Genomic DNA, 23,126 nt, shown 5'->3' on the forward strand with positions numbered 1-23,126 from the left:
TCAAAATAGCTTGCACTTCATATCATTCACTGCAAATAGATAGCTTTATATTCCTCATCTTTGGCTATACAGGAAGTTACTGTGAGAAATGCATCATAAGAGGATTTGGGTAGAAATACTCTGCCCTAACCTTTTGATCCTTGTTTCTTCCAGAAGGGTGCAGAGGACAGCAATGAGAGCACATCTGCAGAACTAAGACCTGGCAGGTCATGTATCTCCCATGAGACAACTGCAGCTATGTCAGCCTGCCAAGAAGTGAGGTATCTTTGCTGCTTGGTTTCAGTCCGCTGTGATTTCCAGTGAGACAGATGCCTTTGCTTCGAAGAGTATTAACTGCCTGACTCAAAACAGCATTACTCACCGACTTTATGGATAGAAGGGGACAAGTGATTCACATGCTGCTAGCCTGCATCAGTTTTAACCCAGAGATTTTAGAACAAGCACTCAGCATCCCATCAGTATGGAGTGCATTTCTCTTCTGTCCAGGAAGTGCATACCGAAGACCACATATTCCATGGAGTCAGAATAGGAAGAGTAAGGCCAAGAGTGGAAATGCTTGTAAATTAGTCCATACACCATAATGCATACTGATTATACGATACCATAATGAAAGCTTGTGGTGTCTTCCAAAATTGGGCTTACCTTGTACTTCTTTGTGCTGTTTGTTAAATCTAAACTAGCTATGAGCCAGCTATCTGAAGGCTCCTTGGCTGACCACATCAAACGATCAAAGCTCTCTCCTTCTTGCCTCAGATACAGGTTGAGCCTGGCGTGATCAGATGAAGTCCCTGAAGTAGTTGCTATCTGATAAATCAGTCTGATGCAGCTCCACTCTTCAGAATATAGGTCAGGACTGAAAAGTACTGCTTTCTCACCCTCATAAGATGTGTCCACGGAAATGTAATGTCCTAGGAACAAAACACATCAGAATTTTTATTTAAGAATTGCCCTCCAAAACAGGTAGCTGTAGACAAATCATTTGATTAGACTCTCTTAAGCAGCAATACCAGCAGGTACAACTATACTGATTCAGAAATAGTGCTCAATGTAAAGTTATATTTAAATGTATCAGCGATGTCAATGGAACTATTTCAAAATTAATTTCCAGATGGATATTTTAAGAGCAGGGACTAAAACATCAGCTCCTCTATAAAAACAAATGAAAGGAAGTGATGAAAGGCTAAAAAGACATGAAGATGCAAAAACATACCAAAGAAACATTATGTAGGAAAAGTTGACAATGATAAATAAATCACAGTAGAATGGATGCCTGTTCTTAGAGAGTTCATTAACACATCAAAACCAAGATCGAGAGTGTGCAATGGCATACAGTAGTCATAGAAAGCTGGAGTTGCAAGAGCTCTTGAGGACTGTCACATCAGTCCTTCACACAGCAGGGCATCACCCTACACTCTTTTCTCTCCTCAAGGCATATATTTCTTCAATTTTATTCTACTTGACCACAGAGCCCATTCTTAGGTCCTACACATGTGTAAGCATTTGCTTAACTTGGACACAGCAGGAATTAGAGTGATGTTGTATACATTGTTTGCCTTTAAGGCACACTCTCCTCTCTGAATTCCCACCTGAACTCTTCAGCTCAACAAAACTACCTTGAGGTTTCTTACTAGAAGCTCTGCTATTGCCTCTCAGATTCACAAGTATTTTCTCTATTGTGAAAAAAAATCATAAGCATGGACAGTCACCACCCCACAAAACAAACAACAAGCACAGATTTGGTCTATGCAGTTCCCAAAATCCTCTGCCCAGTGCATGATGATGGCAGGAGCTCTGATGATCCCTGGTTCCTTAAGCAGTGTATGCTACAATATCCCACTTTATCTGCTCCCTCTCTTACTTGGGGACACTGCATAGGAAACAATCTAACACATTTGTACTGTGCATTTTTGTTTAGCAGATGTAAGATAAATGATTGCTACTTACTTATGGGATAAATGTAGCCCTAAGCAGTATAAGGGGCTGTGTGGACACAGAAAAGCTGCATTTTCTTTCCCTTTTTAGGGAATGGAATGTTTATTTTTGCCTCTTACCAGAATTTCTTCTTATATCTGCTGTGCCTGGTTTTAGTCTCTTGAAGGAAAACACAAAATCACTGGTCAAGTGCAAGTAACCCATTATTGCAACAGCACATCAAAGAAAAAAAAATAAAGTACATATTTAGAAATAGGCACCTAATGTGCCTTCCATATACTTCATCTGCCACTAACTGCAATGCGAGTGTATAAAACATCCACCTGCACACAGCTACCAACTTAGTCCACAAGAGATTTATTTGTATTTATTTGCTGGCATGATCTAGTCCAGGGCGTGCATGTTTTTTCATGAGGGTGGGTGATACAGGGAGATTACTAAGGCTCTACCAGAAGTCAAATGCTTCTCACACGACACTTGTTTTACATTGATTTAAGTGGAATTATCCAGTTCAGACACAAAATCTGTGTTTTTAAGCTAGCATGAATTTGGATCATTTTGCCTGCAAAGAAACCTGTAATTCAGAATCCATGCCTGGCAATTTCAGTTTAGAATTCAACCCTATTTTTTTCTAGACATCATGAGAAAACCCACAGGAAACAGAACATTCTTATAATATTCACCTTTTTTTTTTTTTCTTCTTTCTTTTTCAGAAATAAATTAATGTTGACATAGAAAAATATTCCCATGAATACCTCAAATTACCAGCTGTGAGGTTCAAATGGCTGCCTGGCTTTAAGGCTTAATTATAAGTAGACTAATGTTCTTCTACAGAAGTACTCATTTAAAAAAGAAAGAAAACCTCTTAAACTTTCCAGTCAGGATTGGTCTGAATCCCCACTGATACGAAAGTAAAGATCATGAACTCTTTTTAATCAGAATCTCTTGGTTCTTTTCGTTTTTAAGATTAATTTGACTTATTCATCAAAGTCTCCAGAAAAAGTGCTCTCACCCCCAATTTACTAATCCTTTTAGCCTGTTCTGGAAGGATCAGAGTGTGATTGGCTCCACTGAAATCAATGGGACCACTGATAGAGAGTTTTATCTGTATGTTAAAATGCTTTGCTAATGAGGATCAGAGAGCCTGGCACTTTGCAGAATCAAGCACAGAAAATGCTAATGGTAAACTTCGTACAAATGAATGCTGCCATTGACTAAGTGCCCTTTAAACTAAATTGTGTTTCAATAATAGCTACGATGTGCTGCTGCTGCAGAAGGGAAGGTCCCACAATGCAGACCTCAAGAACTGACACAGAGCGATTGTGAGAGCAAATCAATGCAAAGAGAGGGCTCCTTGGAGTAAAGAAGCAGATAACTTTCCACACTTGTCTGTGGGAGTAACAGAAGGATATTTAGCAGTCTATGGAGAACTGGATGAATGCACACTGATGTACCCAGAAATCTCTCATTAAAAATGCAACATGCAGCTTCATTTGCAGCATGTCATAATGGATTTGTTTTTGTTTTCCCTCAAAATCCTCCTCCCTCCAATCACCTACAGTCACCTAATTTATAGAATTCACTCAGGAGTTGTCAGAAGAGGGCTACTTTTCCAAACCACAGAAAGTCACAAAATGCTGGGAAAAGTCTGATGACGCAGAAACACAAACATATTATTTCTTGCAATTTCTGGCAATGACTTGCTTAGGGGGTAGATACAGCCCTAATCAGTATAATTAGTTTTGTAAATACAGGCAAGCTGCTCTTGCTTTCCTAGTTTATGGAATGGCCTTTTGTTGTTGTTGTTGTTGTTGTTGTTGTTGTTATGGTGAAGAGAACTTACAAGCTATTTTACAGGTGACAACAGACAGGGATGGCTACCTACATTTAACTACTGGCAGTTAGCAATTACCTGGTGATGGCAAACATGTACAGCTAAGAGAAGAGTTGGGAGAAAGGGGACTCTTGGATGTATTTCTCTGGTGATGCACTCACTGTTCCAGCTGGCAAGTAGTGCACTTTCCAACCCAGGTTTCTGTAATGACTGCTTACCTACTGTGTAACTTGTCTGCTTTCTGCCTGACAGCTGTATCAAACTCTGTACAGGACCAAGAATGTGCTCATTTTACATTTCTGCTTGTCCAATCAAAATATTGAGCTCCAGGGGGGCTTAGGACCCAATACTGCAAATCAGTGTGACTACGCATCGCATCTGTAAGACTTGCAAAATGAGACCTTTAAAATCCTTCTGTGTGCAAGTCTCTGATCTTGATGCTGTAATAAGTAGTTCCTTACAAAGTCTCTCAATTACAGTTGGTTATATTGTAACTCTATGAATCATTCACTCAGATTTTCCTAATCTATATTTAACCTTTTTTTTTTTTTTTTTTTTTAATTTACTTACTAAATGGCCATCTCTACATCAGTCAGCAGCAATTATATCAATGGTTTGTGGGGGTTTGGTGTGAGACCAGCAATACTACTTTTTCCCCCAGTTCAGTAAGGAAATGACAGTGATTGCTCTCCCTGTAAATAACACAAACAAGGCACAAAGCCAGAAACTGGCTAATAAACTAAACCAAATCCCGTTAAGAAACCTAAAAAAAAAAAAAAGGAAGGGGCGGAGCTAAAATTACCAACTAGCTTTTCACATTTAGAAGCATAACCACAGAAATTTTACACCCTTCATGGGGCTTATGTCTGACACAGCTGTTTGCTCAGTTCAGCAACAGTGAAGCTTTACAAGAAAAATGTATATAAACAGCAAGTTCCAAGAGAAACATTATTAAGGAAATATGAAGCAGAAAAAGTCTGGAAATTTACATTTGATTAGACATTTATTTATAGACAAAATTTGCAAGAAATGCCAGTTATGTTTGGATTTCCTCTGTACTTTCCCTATGGAAACAGAAAAGAATATTACCAGGGATTCTTACAACAAAAACTGATACTTCTTTGGAATACCAGTGTCTGGATTTTGGGGAGTGCCTTTAGGGTGTTTTGTTTGTTTGTTTATTGTTGCTGTTTTTTTTATATTCTACTCCAAGAAAAAAAAAAAAAAAAAAAAAAAAAAAAGGAAAACAGACAGGTTTTTATGACCTATTATTCCTTACTATATCACCAGGAAAAATTGGTTTAAAATATTAATCATAAAAACATATTAATGATCATTTTGCAAATTAAGTTTTTAATTGGAGGCTATCCTTGGGTGCAGATTGTGTTTAGATGAGACTTTGAGGTAAGAACACATAAATTCTCCCATATATTTGAATGAAATTTTGGCTGAAAAGGAGAAGGGTTGTGGATATTGGATACAAAAGCCTCAGACTCAACACACTGCTTTTGGGTCAATTCCTTGTCAATATAAAGGAAACTTTTCAACTAACATGGGCATTTTTTGCTGACCTGGCAGTTGTTTTGAAAAACAGAAGCATGTGGATCACTGTTTAATTTGTTTAACCCATGAAAAGCTGAGATTTTCTGGAGAAAACCTTTCCTCTTCCCAGGAAGAGTTACCATGCATTTTGGTAAGGCTCTTTGGAGAAAAGTGGAAGAGAGGAGCTTTTCAAGTTTTTTTAGGTAGTGTCTTGGGAAAGCAAAAAATGGCATGATAAAGTCACCTTTCAATAGGAGGAAAAACTTTTCTTGCTACAATCCTATGAAAAAAAAAGTCAAAGAAACTTTCAGACTGATCAACCACACAAAAGCCTTGGTCAGGGTGTTACCCTATGGCAGTCTCCTGTGAGCAAGGCCTCACGTGTGACCAGCATCTCTGGGCAGTGTCAGCATCAGTTCAACACAGGCTGCTGCAGAAAGCAGCACTGCTCACCATCGATGCCTGGCCAGGGGAGGAGGAGGAGAAGGTAAAGAAAGAAGAGGAGGTCTGTCCATCTGCCTCATGTCCCTAGCAGCGGCAGGGACAGTGTTTGACCAATTCTTCTTGGTCCCCAGAGGATTCGCAGCAGCAGTTTCTGGCACAGGTGGACAAAAGCTCACACAGTGTGCACTGGGCTGAGCAGCAAAGGCCAGCCCATGTTCACAAAGGTATAGGTTCAGTCCCAAAATGTCTGAAACATCTATGATTAAAGTTACTTGACAAAGCAGAACATAATCATTATTTCCATTCTTGCTAAGCCACAGTGGAGTTCATTTCTGGTAAGCTGTTAGATTCGCATCAGAAGAAATGCACTGTTCCACTGGGACCTATTGCTGTAGGAAAAAACTTTTTGGTCTTTAAACCTCCTTGTCTCATCTGTGGTTTCTTAAAAGCAGCTCTGTGAAAACAGCTGAGGGAAAGAGATGCAGGAGGTGGTCTGTGTTTGCTGTCTGCAGGGACTGATGTCCAGCACTCACCACAAAACTGGACAACATTGGCTGTACTCATGCACAGCTGCTGTCACAGGGTTTCCCTCTTGTGTGTCCATAGGGGCACCTTAGGCCTAAGGCTGCCACTTTCCTGCAGCAAAAGCTTGTGGTCCTGCCTGGCCACTGGCATCCCTCTTGTTGCCCATCAGGGAGGGCACCTGAGGAGGACCCCCTTAAATTTACCTCTGTACTATTCCACTTCAGGAGGAACAATGGGGTTTCCAGGCAACTTTTGCAAAAGCAAGTAACATTTACACAAAACAAGATCATTTTGTAGGAAACCACAGCCCTGGATGATAAGCAGACAGGTAGCTCTTCCCAGCAGCCACACACCTTCCTCCACTGCACCAACAACCCTGACAGCAGGAGCCCTGGCAGCAGGAGCTGCCCCCAGCAGCTCTCTTCACACACAAGCTCACTCTGCTTTATAGACTGAATCTGTCTCTGAGAAGAGAAACTGATTATTGGAATCTTTGGTGGTCAAGGATGCCAAAGCAGTCAGAGCAATGGGTTTTCAAACCAGGGGAAAGAAGTTTCCAAAGGCTTGTTACTGATACTGTTTCCATGCAGAGAGCTTGGAAAGGGAGAAAGGGCATGACTACCAGCCCCTTCTCCTGCACTGTCCTTTGCTTCTCCAGAAAGTGCACAAAGGCAGCTGTTAGTGAGCCTGTCAATAAAGGTCAGAGTAGTACAATAGCCCTGAAGCCCTCTGTGCGTTTGGCATCTGGTCACAACTACTACCATACTGGCAATGCCTTCTCATCTTGATCCATCAGCATGGCTACAAGCTCCTGGCAGGGGTTCAGCTTGTGCTGCTGTTTTCTGTTTTTAATTTAGAGCAGTTGCTCCACTACAGTAGTCTCACTGGGGATGCTTTAACTGCAAGAGTTTTTGGCCACAGATGGGTTGTCTCCTCACCCTCCCTCTTTGAGTCCCAAGATCCTGACATCATGTACCAATTACACCAGATTTTCTGTTTGTTCCAAGCACAACCATGTGGGCTTGTTTTCTCTCACAGTGACCTCACAGATGCTTATGCACTTTTCAAGTATTCTTTCTGCTTGTTCCAAACACAGCCTTGTAGGCTTGTGAACAATCCACCAATTCCAATGAGCAATTGTTCAAACCACTCACATCTCCCTTTCACACTGTTCATTATATCATTTTGACACTTCTTTAACTGCTGACATAAAGGGTCCCAGATTGTAGTCTATTATCTCTGCTTTTACTTGCAAGAGCTCTTTCAAAAATGCTGTGTGATTCTTATTAGCCGGTACACTTGAGCAGAACACAAGTAAGATTTAGGTACAAGATACTCCGCTGTGAATTTCTGAACTGTAAAGAATTATTTTAGAAAAGCCTTTCTTTTATTCTTTGGCACCCTAAATCAGTTTCCATTGTTCCATAGGGAATATCAAAGACAAGAACCAGGTAAAGCAGAAATCATCAGGCATGTATTTGCTGACAGCGCTCACCTCCCTCGCTATGAGTTCTGCCCCTTTCATCCATCATGTTTCCCCAGGATCAAACACAGAGGAAAGTGCTGCAACTGCTCCTTCAGCCCAGCTGTTTCTTCTGGCAGAGTGTAGCGCAGGGCTGCCTTTCCTCAGAAAAAGAGGAATGAAATCTTGCTCCTACAGTATTCCCTTGAGTTATGCTGCTTATTTACATTGTTGATGTGTGCCATGGATGCACTGGGGTGTGCCCAAGGCGTGTCACTAGCTCTGCCCCCTCTGTTCTGCACTGGCCACATTACACCTCGGCGTGCCTACAGCCAGCTGACTGACCCCCAGTCCACGCTGCAGTGGCTCTTTTTTGAAGGAAAAGCCATCAGATTTGCACCCCTGACCAAGCTGTTGGCTCATAGGCCACAGAGCAAGCAATGGGATGACAGCCGTGGCCCAGGAAGAGAGAGGACAAGCAAGCCTCGGGGCTGGGGCCTGTCAGAGAGCAGAGCAGGCTGGCTTGGATATTGTGGGGTCAGGGCGAGCAGTGGGGTCCTGGGCCAGGCCACATCACATCACCACCCCTAGGGAAAGAAAAAAACCATCCGGCAGCCTCCTGGAGTGCGTCTGCAAACCACAGGGGTGCGCTCAGTAAGAGATTATAAAAGCAAAGCTTTTCTACTGCACGGATCTGCTCTCTCAGCATCTGCCAAATCACTTGGCCTACTACATTACCCCAAAAAATTGCTCATCTGCCTAAGTACTTGTCTGTTTCTCCCAGCTACATCAGATCAACTAATAAAATGTAACCTTTGCCCACAGCATTGTCCCTCCAGTAAAAGTTGTAAATGTGCTTGGCCTAGACAAATTACATTTACTCTGATGTTCACCCAGGCCCTTGCTTTTGCAAAGACTGAAATATTATTTAGTGTTGAAATATTTGAGATATTTGTTTGGTTTCACTGGCTTCAAAAGTTGAACTCCTGTGAGTTCAGTTTCCTGCTTTTTGCAAGCTTAGTGTTTTTATAGTTCTTGTGTATTCCAGGATCATTAGGACAATTGGCAGACTCCTGGTGGAGTGATCACTGCTCTCACATCAAAAAACACAAACGGTACTACTAACAGACCAGGTTTGTGTCTAGATCCAGGCCTTGAAATAGCTGGCTACACGAACTGCCTAAAGGTATGCTAATCAGATCCTGATGGGTGCTAACAGTAACCCGGAAGAAGGGTGCCCAATCAAGCCAGCCTCGCTACACCATCACTTTTGAAAAGCTGCTGACAGTCACTGGCTCCTGACTTGTTTATTGTTGGCAGTCCCTTAGTTGCTGCCATGTTTACTCAATGGCTACTCTCGAGTAATCCACTCTAAGTGAGAAAGCAGCCACAGTGACTCATTTTCTGTCTCAGCAAGACTCATCCTGGACCAGGAGCATGTAACAGTGAAGATTCAGCATCTGCAACCACAAAACCTGCAGCCAAGGAACATATCTATTGATCTTGAACATAACAAACACCAGGACCACTGCTAATACTTCCTGAAGCTCTGCAAAACTGCATCCAACAGTTATCCACTTCAAAGATCAATATCTGTGGCTTCAGTTTACCAGGGATGCCTCTACTCCTACAGTCCTGTACACGAATCTTGTCTGGCAGTCAGCTGGTTGCAATTGAGGATGTTTGTGAATGTGTACAGACTGACTGAGCCAAAATCCACAAAATCAGAGAACGAGAGTTTTCAAGGGATTATCAAAATAGCTTCAGGTTAGATAACTGTGATCCCTAGAGCACACGCACATTTTACATAAATGGAAAGTAGTTGCACAGTTAATCCTGAAACGCATATTTGCCATTTGAACTTTAAATATAACCTGCTGTACAATTACGTTCTTTGGGTATCAAATCCCCTATGTTCAGAGATGTTTAACAATGTATTTTTCATTCAAATATAGAGCATGGGGGTTCTGGTCACAATCCTGCTCCTGCAAGGGAGCTCCTTTCCAAGAACTCGAGTAATGTTTTCTGGCTGAGTACCCTGAAACTGTTAAAACTGGGAAAATTAAGCTAAAGTTGGATTTAACAGCCCAGGAAGACTGGAATTCAACCTGTCAGTGCTGCTGCAATCTTTGGTTGGTTTTGGTTGTGTGTTTGTTTTTTTGTTGTTTTTGTTGTTGTTGTTGTTGTTGTTGTTGTTGTTGTTTTTGTTGTTTTTTGTTTGTTTGTTTGTTTTGTTTGGTTGGTTTGGTTTGTTGTTTTTTTTGTTTTGTTTGTTTGTTTTTGTTTGTTTGTTTGCTTGTTTTGGTTTTTGTTCGTTTGTTTGTTTGCATGTCTGTTTTTTTCCTCCTCAATTATTACTCTCTATTCCTTTTTGTTAAGGGAATAGCTTTAAAAATATGAAACACTGCACATCAAAATGCATGACTGAAAGCTTGCCATGTTTTTTTTTTCGCGAAACTCGGATGTATTTATGAACCCTAGGATGACTTTCCAAATTTTACAGGGATTGTAAACAATTGTACATTTATAAATTCCCTGCTGGTCTCAAAATTCAGAAGACCCCAGAACATTTTGCAGGATGGTGCGGTCCTCTGTGGCAGGGGCTGGTGCCCTATGACTACATCCCTTTTGCCTCTGTGGTTTCAGTCTCCAGTGCCACTAGAAGGAGACTCAGTCAGAGAACTTTGGCTCCCAGTGAGACATTTGGATTTTCCAGAAACACATTCATAAGCATCACTTGGTACCAAAATCAAAAGACACTTCCTTGTGCAAACTCCAGTCTGAGGGAACAGGAAGAAATGTATGCCAATGAATGTTCAGAAATTTAGGAGATTTAGGAACAGAGCCAGTGTTTTGCTTTCCACAAGGTATCTAATTACTGACCCTAGCCAAAAAAGGTCTGCTACATTTGTTGTTTCTTGGGGTTTCTATTTTAATTAAAACAGTTAATCAAATTCTTCATTGGGACAGCATCCAACTGAGTGAATCCCTTGATATCTGAAGTCCACTCAGGCCACCAGTCATCACCCAAAACACGCAGAGGACTCTGCCATCTGTCTGACCCCCTCCACTCACACATTTGTCATGTCATGGTGGCCCCTGTGCTTCCTCTGTCTTGGTGATGACCAAGTGTGAATTCTTTCCACCAGTCCCTTCTCACGCTCCTCCAGCTGCCCAGGGGCACCTGTCATCACAGATGCTCAGGCTTTCAGGCTTTATTCTTGACAGAGGCCCCAAATATTTCCCTTTCTTTCTGTAGAGATGACTTTGGAAATGAAATGCTGAAACTTTTGGTGAATTTTAGCACACTCTTACTGCAACTTCATTCCATGAATAGCCAGTATTAATTATTCCGAGGCAATTGTTTACAAGGGTATTTAGCATATGTCATCTGAGCTGTAACACAGAAATAACACATGAGAGATATACTGGTCATTAGAAAAAAAAATATCATGCTGGTCCTGCCAGTTCACAACACCATTTCCTTCAGGATATCCTCACTGAATCTTATTTCACAACAAAAAAGTTTGGCAAAACTTTCCAAAGTATTGGAGTTTATGGGTCCTTGTTAGAGTTTTATTTTCCCCTAGCAGACAATTAAAGCTAATTGGCCTCATTCTACCTACATGACACCTTAAGTATCCTAGGGTGGTCACACAGATTAGTGAAGTTGAGGTGATCCATAAAACACCTTTCAGGTGACCCTACCTTGGTGCACCTAGGCTGCCAAACCTCACCAGACACTGAGCACCAGTCACAGGGAACAGTTCTCTTGCAAGTGTGCACCTGATTTATTGCTCAAAATATAATAAAAGAACTGTGACTGGCTCCCACAGATCCAACCCTGCATCCACCCACCCTGGTGGAACCTGACTGTGGTCACAGATGGACACTTGATAAAGAATTAAGTGCAAAACGAGCTTATTTAGATACTTCTGCCTGTACCCTCACAGTCTCAGCCACTTTTTAGTTTGGAAGACTTGCTGAGCTGGTTATGGTATCAACTGTATCAACAGATGAGCCCGTGCTCAACTTAGCAGCATGTGCTCTGTACACATTCTAAATCAAAATAAACCATGTATATAATAAACTCTACAGAAATTATTTTGCTCTACGTGCCAAGCTTTGTGTGGTCTTTTTAAAAGCAGTCCGTAGTCTAGTTTTACTAAGAAAGCCAATTTCTGAGTGTTGTATTTGCCATAAAATGTAGTTCAGAAGTCACTTGAGACAATAATATTGGAATATTTGAAGGTGTTAGAAAAGTTCATAAACAAATGCAAACAAACACATTCATCACCGGTCCCAACACATTTTCTGTATTTTTTAGTCTCCCCAGGAACAGTGAATTCTGTACTGGAAAAGTATTTTATGCAAACAGAATACATTTTGTGGGAAAATGAAGCCAAAAGCTAGCATCTGGCACATGCAAGTGCTCCAATACATTGCTTTCTGCTCTTGACAACGCCGGCTGGAGCTCTGGTGTGTCTGGCTGGTCACTGACAGTGACTCACTTCTTTGTTTCTGATGTCAAGAAACAGATTTTCAAGTCTCAAACTGTCCCGGCAGCTGATCCCAAAAGGGAAAGAGGTTTTGCCTGTTGCCCTGCAGAGTCGGAAACTTGTGCTGCCTGCAGAGAAATCTCATTGTTTACTGAAGACTTTTGTAGCCGTGTTTGCCTAAGAAATATCAATGGGCATCTTGGGGATTATGGAGGCAATTTACTAATTATTAAATGTTAACAAGTGATGAGACTAACTCCACAATTTCATTTCAGGTTCAACTTTCACATATACTGAAAACCCTGCTGCAGGCCATCTCTCAAAAGTGAAGGTGTAGAATTGTCTTTTCCAGTCACTGCTCCAAGCTATAAACCCAAATAACATTGACAGCTGCTCTGCAACTCACATACAAGAAATATTTGTCAACATGTTATCAACTTCCTTACGCTGTGCCCAGACTCTCCCTTTACTGTTGAGCAAGAGAAAAGACCATTTCCACAGCACAGCAGGAGTGAAATTCCCACTTTTTCTGCTCCTTCTCCAAACCTCAAAAACTCAGATTAAACTAGGCCACAAGAACAGCTGCTTGCCAAGTTTTATCTTGGAAAACAAGGAAAATATTTATGACTGTTGGGAACTTGGAAAAAAAAAAAAAAAAAAAGTCAACTTTTCAATGTGTGATACTGAAGTAACCCCAAGTACTGAGCCAGAATTCGTATAACTGGAGTACTCTGAAAAAGGAAAACACAAGATCTCAAACACCAGCCTTCAAAGTCTAGTCTCTAACACTACCAAGAGGCTGATCTAAGCTGACCTAGTATATGAAAGCGATCTAGGGCCAAAACTCTTCACATTCAGAACTTAGGTAGATGTTATTTCATAAGACTACTGCTAATAAACAGTTTTTTTTTTTTTATTTTCAGTTAAAAAGTGTTAATGAAGGTGGGAAATGAATAAGGTACATTATGTAAATAGTTAACTAATTTTTCTGTAGTGCACATCAGATTTTTAAGAAGGAAAAAATGTACAAAAAGCTGTAGAGAGCAATGGATACAGCATGCAACACACACACAAATACAAGCAGAGATATTTCCTTGCTTTTAAAAGTGTTCTACTTTCTTTTCCATAGGAATTTATTTTCACAGGATTTTAAAAAATCTGCTTGAAAAAAAAAAAAATCAGAGTTTTCAATACCTTTACATTTTGAAAATAAAGAAATTATTTCCTTGTTATGGCTCAGATTATTTGTATCAGAGAAAAGCAAAGTATAAGACTATTAACAGTCAGGAAACTGGCCTCAAGGAATACCCGTGGTTGTCCTTGAAACCCTCTGGGGAGGAAAATGGCTCTGCTTTCCAGCTGTTCTCAGGAAAATGCAGATTGGTTCCAACAGGAGAAGCATACAAGGAATATTAAACCTGCCTTCCTCCTCCACATCTCTGTGCCACGTGAAACCCAGTTAGGAGAGAATTAAACTCGCAGTGCCTCACTGAAAACAAATCTAACTGTGTAACCCAGCATCCACACAGCTATGTCATGACAGAATAAACATGTAGGTACTTCTTTGTATCTCCCTGTGTAAGTACCTCAGTAATATGCAAGGGCTTAATTTCTGTATCAGGTACAAGAGCAGAAAGGTAAAGGTGTCAACTCAAAGTTTTGTTTATCACTGCCCAAGGGACTGATGATGGACCACTGGATAGGAACTGTTAGCACAAGCTAAATTATCTCTTGCATTAAGCTGTGTCTGCCTGCCATAGGGTGCCATGAGAAAACAACATATGGCAAAGAGGTCTGCAAATACGCAGGTGGAATGCAGGCACCTACCAAAATGCTCCGCACCTCTGTGTAGATCTCTTGGCATTTAGCACTTTTTCTTTGGCATGGAGGAAATGTGTCACAAGAGTTGCTGGCAATCCCATATGAACAGGAAAGGAGTCCCTCCAGTGCAGGATCTGAGGCAGACATGCATTCCCTACTGACTAATTCTTGTGGTTGCCACAACTGATGATGGCTCTCCCCAGTAGGCACACAACTACACAAGACAGTGAGCGAGTTTGCTGTTGCTAGTGTGATCTGCACAAATGCAGCTTCTCCCATCAGGGTAATTACCTTCTTTACTGGCTTGCTGAATCCCCAGGATATAGAAAATTCTCCACGTCTAAATTTCCTGTTTCTTCTAGGCATATTTTCCCTCTGAAATGTATTTCCTTTCTTATCAGGGAGAAAAGAAATACAGAAGTTTGAAGGACAATAAAAAGGTTTAGAAAATCCTCCTTTTTGAAAAGCAAATATGGAGCACTTTTTTAAAGATAATAGTCCTCCTTTGGGGAGTATAGTATTGAGTTTCTGGATACATCACTTGAGATTAACCAAACTGGGCACAGTTTGGCAGTGTTTGCTTACTATTATCATTTATTTTTCCTGCAGAAGCAACAATGAGGAAGATTCCATAGCTTGAATTTTCAAATAAAATCTAACCTCACCTTTCTGAATGTCCTTCCACAACAGCTCAGGCAGAGTTAACCACTAGAACTCATCATCAGGATGGTCTTTTAAAAAATATTAATTGAAAAGGTGAAGTATACTCTCTGCTCCAGGATAGCCAAAACTTTGATATCAGTTTGTATATTGTGCATTGGTACAAGTGCTGCCATAAAATTACAATTGTTGGCAGCAACATACGGAAACCCAGGCAACAAACCATGCAAACAGACAATAATCTGAGTAACGAAGTATGTAAATAAACAGAAAGTGATTTCCACTTCAACCAAGCTGTACTTATCAGACAGACCTGTTTTACTGCACTTCTTTGCCAGCTGTGAAAGAAAAATGGGGGCAAAACTGAGTACAAAACTATAAAATTCAGTGACTATTCAAAATAAGTTAAATGTTTATTATGACTTTCATAACTAGCTGGCCTTAGTTAACCTCTGAAAATTGTCAGATACTGAGTACAATCTTTGACATTAAGTATAAACATAGTTGCAGAGTAAGCTGCTGGAGCAGGGGAAAATAGCAATTAATATAGAGTACTTCACTACAGTTGGATTTCAAAATCAATTAATTTAATTAATGTTAGTTGAAAACTCAAAATATGTGTGACCACTGTAAACAACCACAATATCAGCTATTTGGAGTAATACTTATGTCATTAGTTTGACCAGGGAATGAGTTCACATACTTAACTCCAGAATAGCAGTGTGGAGTTGAACATCCTATTTCAAGCTTGTTTCTGATGCTTGCTGAAGATGTCATAGAGTGGATCCATCTCTCCCCATCCTCAAATTATCGCTCTTTGGCTATGTACATGTACGCTTGCAGACACCAGGCTATATTATAAATTAAAGATGGTGGGCAGCAGATGCAACTGGACTGGACTGGACATTTCATAACTTATAAAATTTTCTCAACTTTCTGGTAAAATCTTAAGTTTTGTCCTTTGGCAACTCACATCCAGAAAATGTTGAAGGAGCTAAAGAAATTGTAAAACAGAGCCATGGCTGTAGATTAAGTTTAAATACTTCATGGTGGATACCAATTCCTATTTGACCTGAACTTCTTCTTCAGCATCCCTCTCAATGTATTTACTGTAATCTAAATATCTAACATGTTCAAGACTTGGGACAATGCCTGTCACTCTACACCCTCTTCAGTGTCCCTGCAGGGCTGTATTTCTTGTGGCTTTCGGGTAGCCCAATGGCTAACAGTGACCATAGGAGCACTAATGGAAACCCTGCAGCAGGTTTCCCACGCACATCTTGTAACCCCCTCAGCAACACGTAGAATCACAAGTAAAATGTACAGGGAGAACTGATTTCACCCAGACCCACCATGCAGGTACAGCTTGCAAGGATATCTTTGCAGAAGATCTGACAGGCTGCCTTCTTCCATCAGCCTAGAGCAAAGCATTATTATAAGCACCATTCAGACTACCACCTTCCTCTCTCAGGGAGTTTCTTGTAGTCCAGTATGGACCATACATATGCTGTACAAACTAGGATGGTACAAGAACCGGATTAGGAAAGGCCTCAAGAGGGAACTTCATCTAGAGCAGTTGTCCAGCAGGCAGCAATAGAATTTTCCAGCCAGTTTCAAAGATTCAGTTTTGTTTTCTTTCCATAGAACAATTTGAATGTTTTCAAACCATGGACTTAGTCTGAAACTTCCACTGCTCTGGGCTTCCACAGCTTAAGCTCTTCCTCTGTCTTGCACTTTGTCCCTCTCTTACAAGTAGGAAATTTCTCTCAAGAATAGTGGACTAACTTGGGAGTTGACTAATGGCATAGCAGTGAATAACTAACAGAAAATTCAAAATGATCTGTCATAAAGAAATAACATAAAAAATAAATGAGTCTGGAAAGTGTATCAGAAGACCTAGCTGACCCAGCACAAGAGGAGACTATTGGGATTCCTCTGCTAGTTAGGGGCGATTGATCATTTTAACTGTTTTTGGCTTCAACACCCGTCAGATGTGAAGTCTACTCCAAATTTGTGAGTGTGTTTTCATACAAAAACAAACACTGATTGCAACTCTTTGCTTCTTACCTACATGTGGCGGTCCAAGCTACACATACCACTCATCTTATTTCCATATATGACAACTTTGCTGTGCAAAGTTCTCTCTTCTTTTTCAAACAAACTACAGTTACTGCCCTAATAACTCTCCAGTTTGACACTTAGTTTAAAATAAGCAGTAGAAGTGGCTATATTTAGAGAACAATCTGGTATTGATATAAATCCTCTCATGTTTCCACTTAAGTACACAAGAATATTCTTGGCTAGGAAAGAAATCCCTCTGCAAAAGGCCTCACAAGAATTAAAATTCAAAGCAATGACTAAATAGGATCTAGTTAAGATTTGTGCATTTAAACTCCTGCTGTATGTTACTAAACATCAACTAATCTTATACAAAGCAAAAGCTTACATCAGCATTGCCTCACTGTAGCTATATGTATGCATATTTTGTATGTTACAAGTCATCCTACTTGAAATACTAAAGCAACAACTTAAAATGAAGTGTTCATACAGTTATTTACAAGTTTTCAAGGATGCATATGAAGACATTAATAACTGGATTTCTAACAGTAAGTACTGTGATGATGAATATGCAACTGCACATTCAGATGTAAGCCAGTAAACTGGCACAGACCTGTAAATAGACATTATTCCTCACACTGACAGAGTTTATCATTGTATATGCCCTGGGCCTTTTCTTGTCTCCAAGGCATATCTCTAGTGGATAAAGATCAAGTGAACTGTTTTTTTTTCTTGAATATATTTTTTGTTGCTGTGTTAAGTATGCTTTAAAAATCTGTGAACCTAGATGCTTGTATTCCCAGTTTGCATTTGTGTATCTTTATGGACACTTGCACTCAAGGCAGCCTTTTCCTCCCCTTATGAAGACTTAGGAATTTAAACAACCAGAGATGAGTTTTACACTTAGGAAGACTGTAACCATAGATCTTCTGCCTACTGGGTGGGCTCAAATTTGTTCACAGCAATAGACTTACACTGTTGCTCAAGCCATGGCCCAAAGCCTGAGCAGTACTAAAAGCTCCACATTTTCTTGCTGCCTGCTTTGAATAACTTCTCCACTGAACTCTTAAGGAGGGCATGAAATCACAGGGCTCTAGAATAGAAAGTCACAGAGTCACAGAGTCATAGAACAGTTTGGGTAGGAAGGGACTTTAAAGACCACACAGTTCCAATCCCCGTCCCGTGGGCAGGGACACCTCCCACAAGACCAGGTTGCCCAAAGCCCCATCCAGCCTGGCCTTGAACATCTCCAGGGATGGGGCATCCACAGTTTCTCTGGGCAACCTGTTCCAGTGACTCACCACCCTCACAGTAAAGAATCTCTTCATTATCCCTGGGGCCTTCTCTTCTTCGGGCTGAACAAGCCCAGCTCTCTCAGCCTGTGTTCATAGGAGAGATGCTCCAGCCCCTTGATCATCCTCATGTCCCTTTACTGCACCCACTCCAGCAAGTCTGTGTCTTTCTTACACTGGGGCCTCAGAGCTGAACGCAGTACTCCAGGTGGGTTGTCCAATGACACTTAGTGTTAAGTAGAGGCAAGAGATAAAAACAATAGCATTATCCCAGCTCTGGTACAAATTTCCACTGTTTTTCAGCTGTAATCATGCAGAATAAGACTGCCTACCACCTGACATCTGGGCAATCAGCTACGGTTTTCCTTGGATGAGATGGATGTCTCAGTCTCTAGAACACTAAGTTAGTGAAGCACGGCTTGAGGCTTTTGTCTTTAAGCCCCTCTTGTCTTCTTTTTTGAGTCCTCACTTAAAAATTTTTGTGACTGCTTGACAGAAGTGTGTACACGTTTAAAAGGCAGGAAATATACTCTCTGTATGCTTGGCATCTGGCATGTGGGGGAAAGAGAAAAGAACAGACTCGCTAAAACCAGACAACAGTGATAAATAATGATAATAAATAAATACTGATAATGCAAATTAGCTTGGTGATAGATGGCCGTGGAGAATAAAGACCTCTATTTCCAGAACAGATGCAAGACAGACAGCACAGACAGCTACATCTGCTTCGTCACTTGCTTATCTGCTGGGAGCAACCCATAGCTCCTACCCACCCATTCATCTGTCTCCCTGCTGCATCCACTAAACATAGACACCAATTAATGTCCAGGGTCATAGTCACAGCACCAAGCCTGTCAGAGTTTAAGCGTTCAGACTATGCTCTCAGTCATATGGTCTGAATTCTGATTTTTTCTGTCATGTGTCCTTAAATGAACTCAGCTCACTTTGACTAAACAGCTATGAGATTGCACTTTCAGTCAAGGAGATTCATTTGCAGAAAGTTCTACGAAGACTGATGATATGCAACAGAAGTATTTTGCTAAACCTTCCTCAGCATAACAACTATGTCTAAAACAGCACGCAACAAAGACCAAGAAGTCTTCAAATAGAAATTATTAAAAAGTTGGAAATGTTGAACAGACCGTTCTGCAAAATGCAGCAGAATGCTGCATTTAGCTTACCTGTTTCCCATGAAATCTTTCAGTCATGCATTAGAAAAACTCAGCTACATGATAATCAATCCTGAAAAATACCAATAAGGAAAAAAACTCTCCACATCCTGTTAGTAACAATTGAGAGATCTCTTATCTAACAGGGTACCTGCAAAGAACTTTTATTCTCTCTCAAATGAGGGTGCAGAGTTTATACACATGTACATATACTGTGTTTAGTTCTTACCTTTAAATACCAGAAATTCTCACATTCCCTGATGTGTGTGGAGATCTCTTCACTCAAAACATGACTACAGAAGGGCTTTTCTTATCTTTCACTTGAAAAAGTGAAAATACCACAGAGTCACATAATGATAAAGGCTGGGAGGAATCTCTGTTGCCCAGGACCATGTCCAGGTAGCTTTTGAAGATCTCCAAGGAGGTAAAAACCAGTCTCTCTGGGAAATCTGTTCAAGTTCTCAGTCACCTGCATAGTAAAGTCTTTCCTGATGTTCATACGAAAGCTCACGTTTCAGCTTATGCCCATTGTGTGCTGTCCATGGGCACCACGAGAAAGTACCTTGCTCTGTCTTCTAGGCGTTCTCCCTTCATGTATTTCTATACACTAAAAAACTCTGCCCTGAGCCTTCACTTTTCCAGGCTGAACAGTCCCATATATCTCAGCCTTTCCTCACATGAGAGGTGCTCCAGTACACTCATGAACTCTGTAGCCCATCACTGGAGTCTCTTCAGTGTGTCTATGTCTTTCTTGTGGTAGGGAGCCCAGAACTGGGTGCAGTACTTCAGCCAAGGCCTCACCAGTGCTGAGGAGATCATTTCCCTCAACATCCTGGTAGCATTCCTCCTAATGCTGCCCAAAATAACATTGGCTTTTTTTTTTTTTTTTTTTTTTTTGCCACAAGGACACACTGCTGGCTCATGGTCAACTTGGTATAATACAGCAGGAACACCAGCCCCTTTTCTGCAAAGCTGTCTTCCAGCTTGTCAGTAGTGACATGTACTGGTGCCTGGAGTTGTTCCTCCCCATGTGCATGAAGTTCCCCTTATGGAACCTCATGAGGTTCTTGTCAGCCCATCTCTCCAGACTGTAAAAGTCCCTGTGGAAGGTATCAAAACGCTCTCATGTATCATCCACTCCTCCCAGTTTTATGTCATCAGCACACTTGTTCAGGGTGCACTCTACCTCATCATCCAGATCATTAATGAAGCTAACTAAGGCAGTCCCAGTATTGACCCCTCAGGTATAGCTCCAGTTACTGGCCCCCAAGTGGACTTTGTGCCACTGACTACCAGCCTCTGGGCTTGGCCATTCAGCCAGTTTTCAATCCACCTTACTGTCTGCTCACCCAACCCATACTTCATCAGCTTCTCTGTGAAGAAATCCTCTGTGAAGAACTGTGAAGATACTTAAAGTCAAACAACAACAGCAACAAAACAAACAAACTAAAAACCACAGAACTTCCTGGTGCAAAAATATGCAGTAGGTGCTAAAATTATTCAAAATGTATCAAATGAAGACTGGAAGCCCTCTTTCCCTGTTCTTCAGTTTCTAATTGCATAGAATGCCACAGCCTCAACAGCTAAGTTTCTAGTTAATTCATCATCAAAAGAAGCCAGAACTTCGTATTTCTAAACTGATTACAACTAAAGTTCATTAGTACACCAGGAGAGAAATAATTTTTCTCCACTTTGAAAAAAACTGTGAAGTATTCCTTTGGCCATTTCTGCTGTTCACCTGCAGCACACATGCAGTGGAAGAGTAGCCATGCCACAAGGCAAATCTATTTCTACATCCCCCACACCTTGGCTGCAGCTCTTGTGGCCTTCTCCATAATGTAGAATTATTGAATTACAGAATCGTTCAGTTTGGAAGAAGAGCTCTAAGATCAAGTCCAGCCATTAACCTAGTGCTCCCAAGTCTACTACTAAACTGTGTCCCTAAGTACCACACCTATATGTCTTTTGAACCCCTCCAAGGATTGTGATTCAACTATTTCCCTAAAGCAACTACACCTCTAAGAACATAGTCTTGCAAATATCAACAGTACTAAAAACAATAATAGTAATCTCTGTTGCCTCAGAGTTTTAAATACAGAACACAGTGATTAGTTCTACCCTCCCTTTCAAGAGGGTACATTTCTTTAAAGGAAAATGAAGCAGATTTTCCTGCTGTTTTTTCCTGTTGTATTTTCCTCCATTCAGATTTTCTAGATAAAGCCCTTAATACCCCACTCTGTACATATGCATTTTCTCTACAGCATGTATATGAATTAAAGTGAACCAAGATATTTCTGAAACAGAAAAGGCATATCAGCAACAGCTCAAAAATCCAAATGCTAGCCAAAGTTTTCTGGCTGGGATGATGTTATACCCAGTCATAGCAATAAAGCTGTGCCCTCCAAGATCTGCCAACATGTGAAACAGGAAACAGAGTCAGGGAAAAGTCAGAATGTTATTTATACCTCCCCGAGAAAGTCAGCATTATTGATTTCCAAAGAAAATATGCCACAAACTTTATCATTCTTTTGCAAAATACATACATAAAGAAAGGAAAAAATAAGGCAGAACTCATGGGTTTTACATGTAAATCTGAGAGGCTCAGGAACATTCTGTCTCCTGAGGGGAGGAGATTCCTGTGAGGTTTAGTGGTATGGCACGATAGCCACATAAACAGAGAAAAAAAATCTATTGTCCACTCAGACTTTCCACACTATTTCCCAAATATATCTTATCCCCATCTCATGCAATGAAGAGTTTGTGTTCCTCCCTTTATAGCTCCTGGGTCTACGGTTTCCTTCCACCCTGCTATTCTCAGATTATGCCCAGAAGAACTGATGACTCCTCTGCAACACACTAGAAAATAATTACAGCAGTTCAGTTTATCACAGCACAAAAACCTTGAAATATGTTCCCAAAGGAGTTCCCAGTGCTCCCAATACCCATGAAGATTTTAACTCAGTTGTGACTTCATTTTATGGCTATCTATATGAAAATGAGACTAGCCTGGATTCTCATAGCCAGGCACAAACCTCATCATCTGCCTCAGGAGTGAAGAGAGAGCTATAAAATCCCAATGGCATCCTTTCCATATTTCACGGCCCCCTATTCCAAATAGTATTAATCCTACCTGCTGACAACAACCGTATTCAGTGTGTTTCTCAAATCATGTTCATGATAGCTACTGAAATGGAAAAACAAAACAAAACAAAACAACAACAACAAAAAAAAAAAACTCTACATGTTCCAGGCTGGAAGAAATAAGGCTCAGCAACTGTAAAATGGACCTATGAAAGGAGGCACATTCTCATTGCAAGATCTACTAGTGAATCAGAGAGTGACACTGGACAATTTAGTTTATCCATCTCTACATCTAATGTAGAGATGAGTAAGTGTTCTTCATGACTAAGTGCTCTTAAAAGCTTTTTGAAGTACTTAGAGCTTTATTGAACTGTTTACATAGTTAATCTAAACTTTGTTCTTAGATACAGTGTATTAAAACATGATCTTTAGAGTTATTATCAGAAAACAGTGAAATATCCTGCTTATTCACAGAGCAGGTAGGAGGACTATCTGGCCTCCTGGCCTTCTAGACATGACTTTTTAACACAAATACATCTCCTTCAAAACTGAATGTGACATCATTCACACTGTGACACCATTGTCACACAGAAGTTTGCTTTGACCTTTGTCTAACCTGAGTGCTACACAAGGCAGCAGTTGTACCTTCAAATTAGTTTTGGTCAATTGTTATGATGTAACAGCAAAAAATTGAGAATCAGTTGGTGGAGAATAACTTCCATTGAAAACTACATCTCACTATGGGTTTCTGTACAACAGATGTAATCTGCCCTTTTCTGAAGCTCTTCCAAAATTTTTAATATGAAA

General features: G+C 40.7%; 1 protein-coding gene across 2 annotated transcripts in view; it reads right to left on the reverse strand.

The window, feature by feature from the left end:
* MAMDC2 (MAM domain containing 2) overlaps window positions 1-23,126 on the reverse strand; it is a 64,039-nt gene that overhangs the window by 30,622 nt on the left and 10,291 nt on the right. For both annotated transcript variants that reach the window (XM_084504748.1, XM_084504749.1), the window contains exon 3: window positions 643-908. In XM_084504748.1, coding sequence (XP_084360874.1) covers window positions 643-908 — 266 coding nt within the window. The remainder of the gene's footprint in view (window positions 1-642; window positions 909-23,126) is intronic.

The sequence above is a fragment of the Aythya ferina genome (assembly GCF_964211825.1).
Source record: "Aythya ferina genome assembly, chromosome: Z".
Classification (NCBI taxonomy): Eukaryota; Metazoa; Chordata; class Aves; order Anseriformes; family Anatidae; genus Aythya; species Aythya ferina.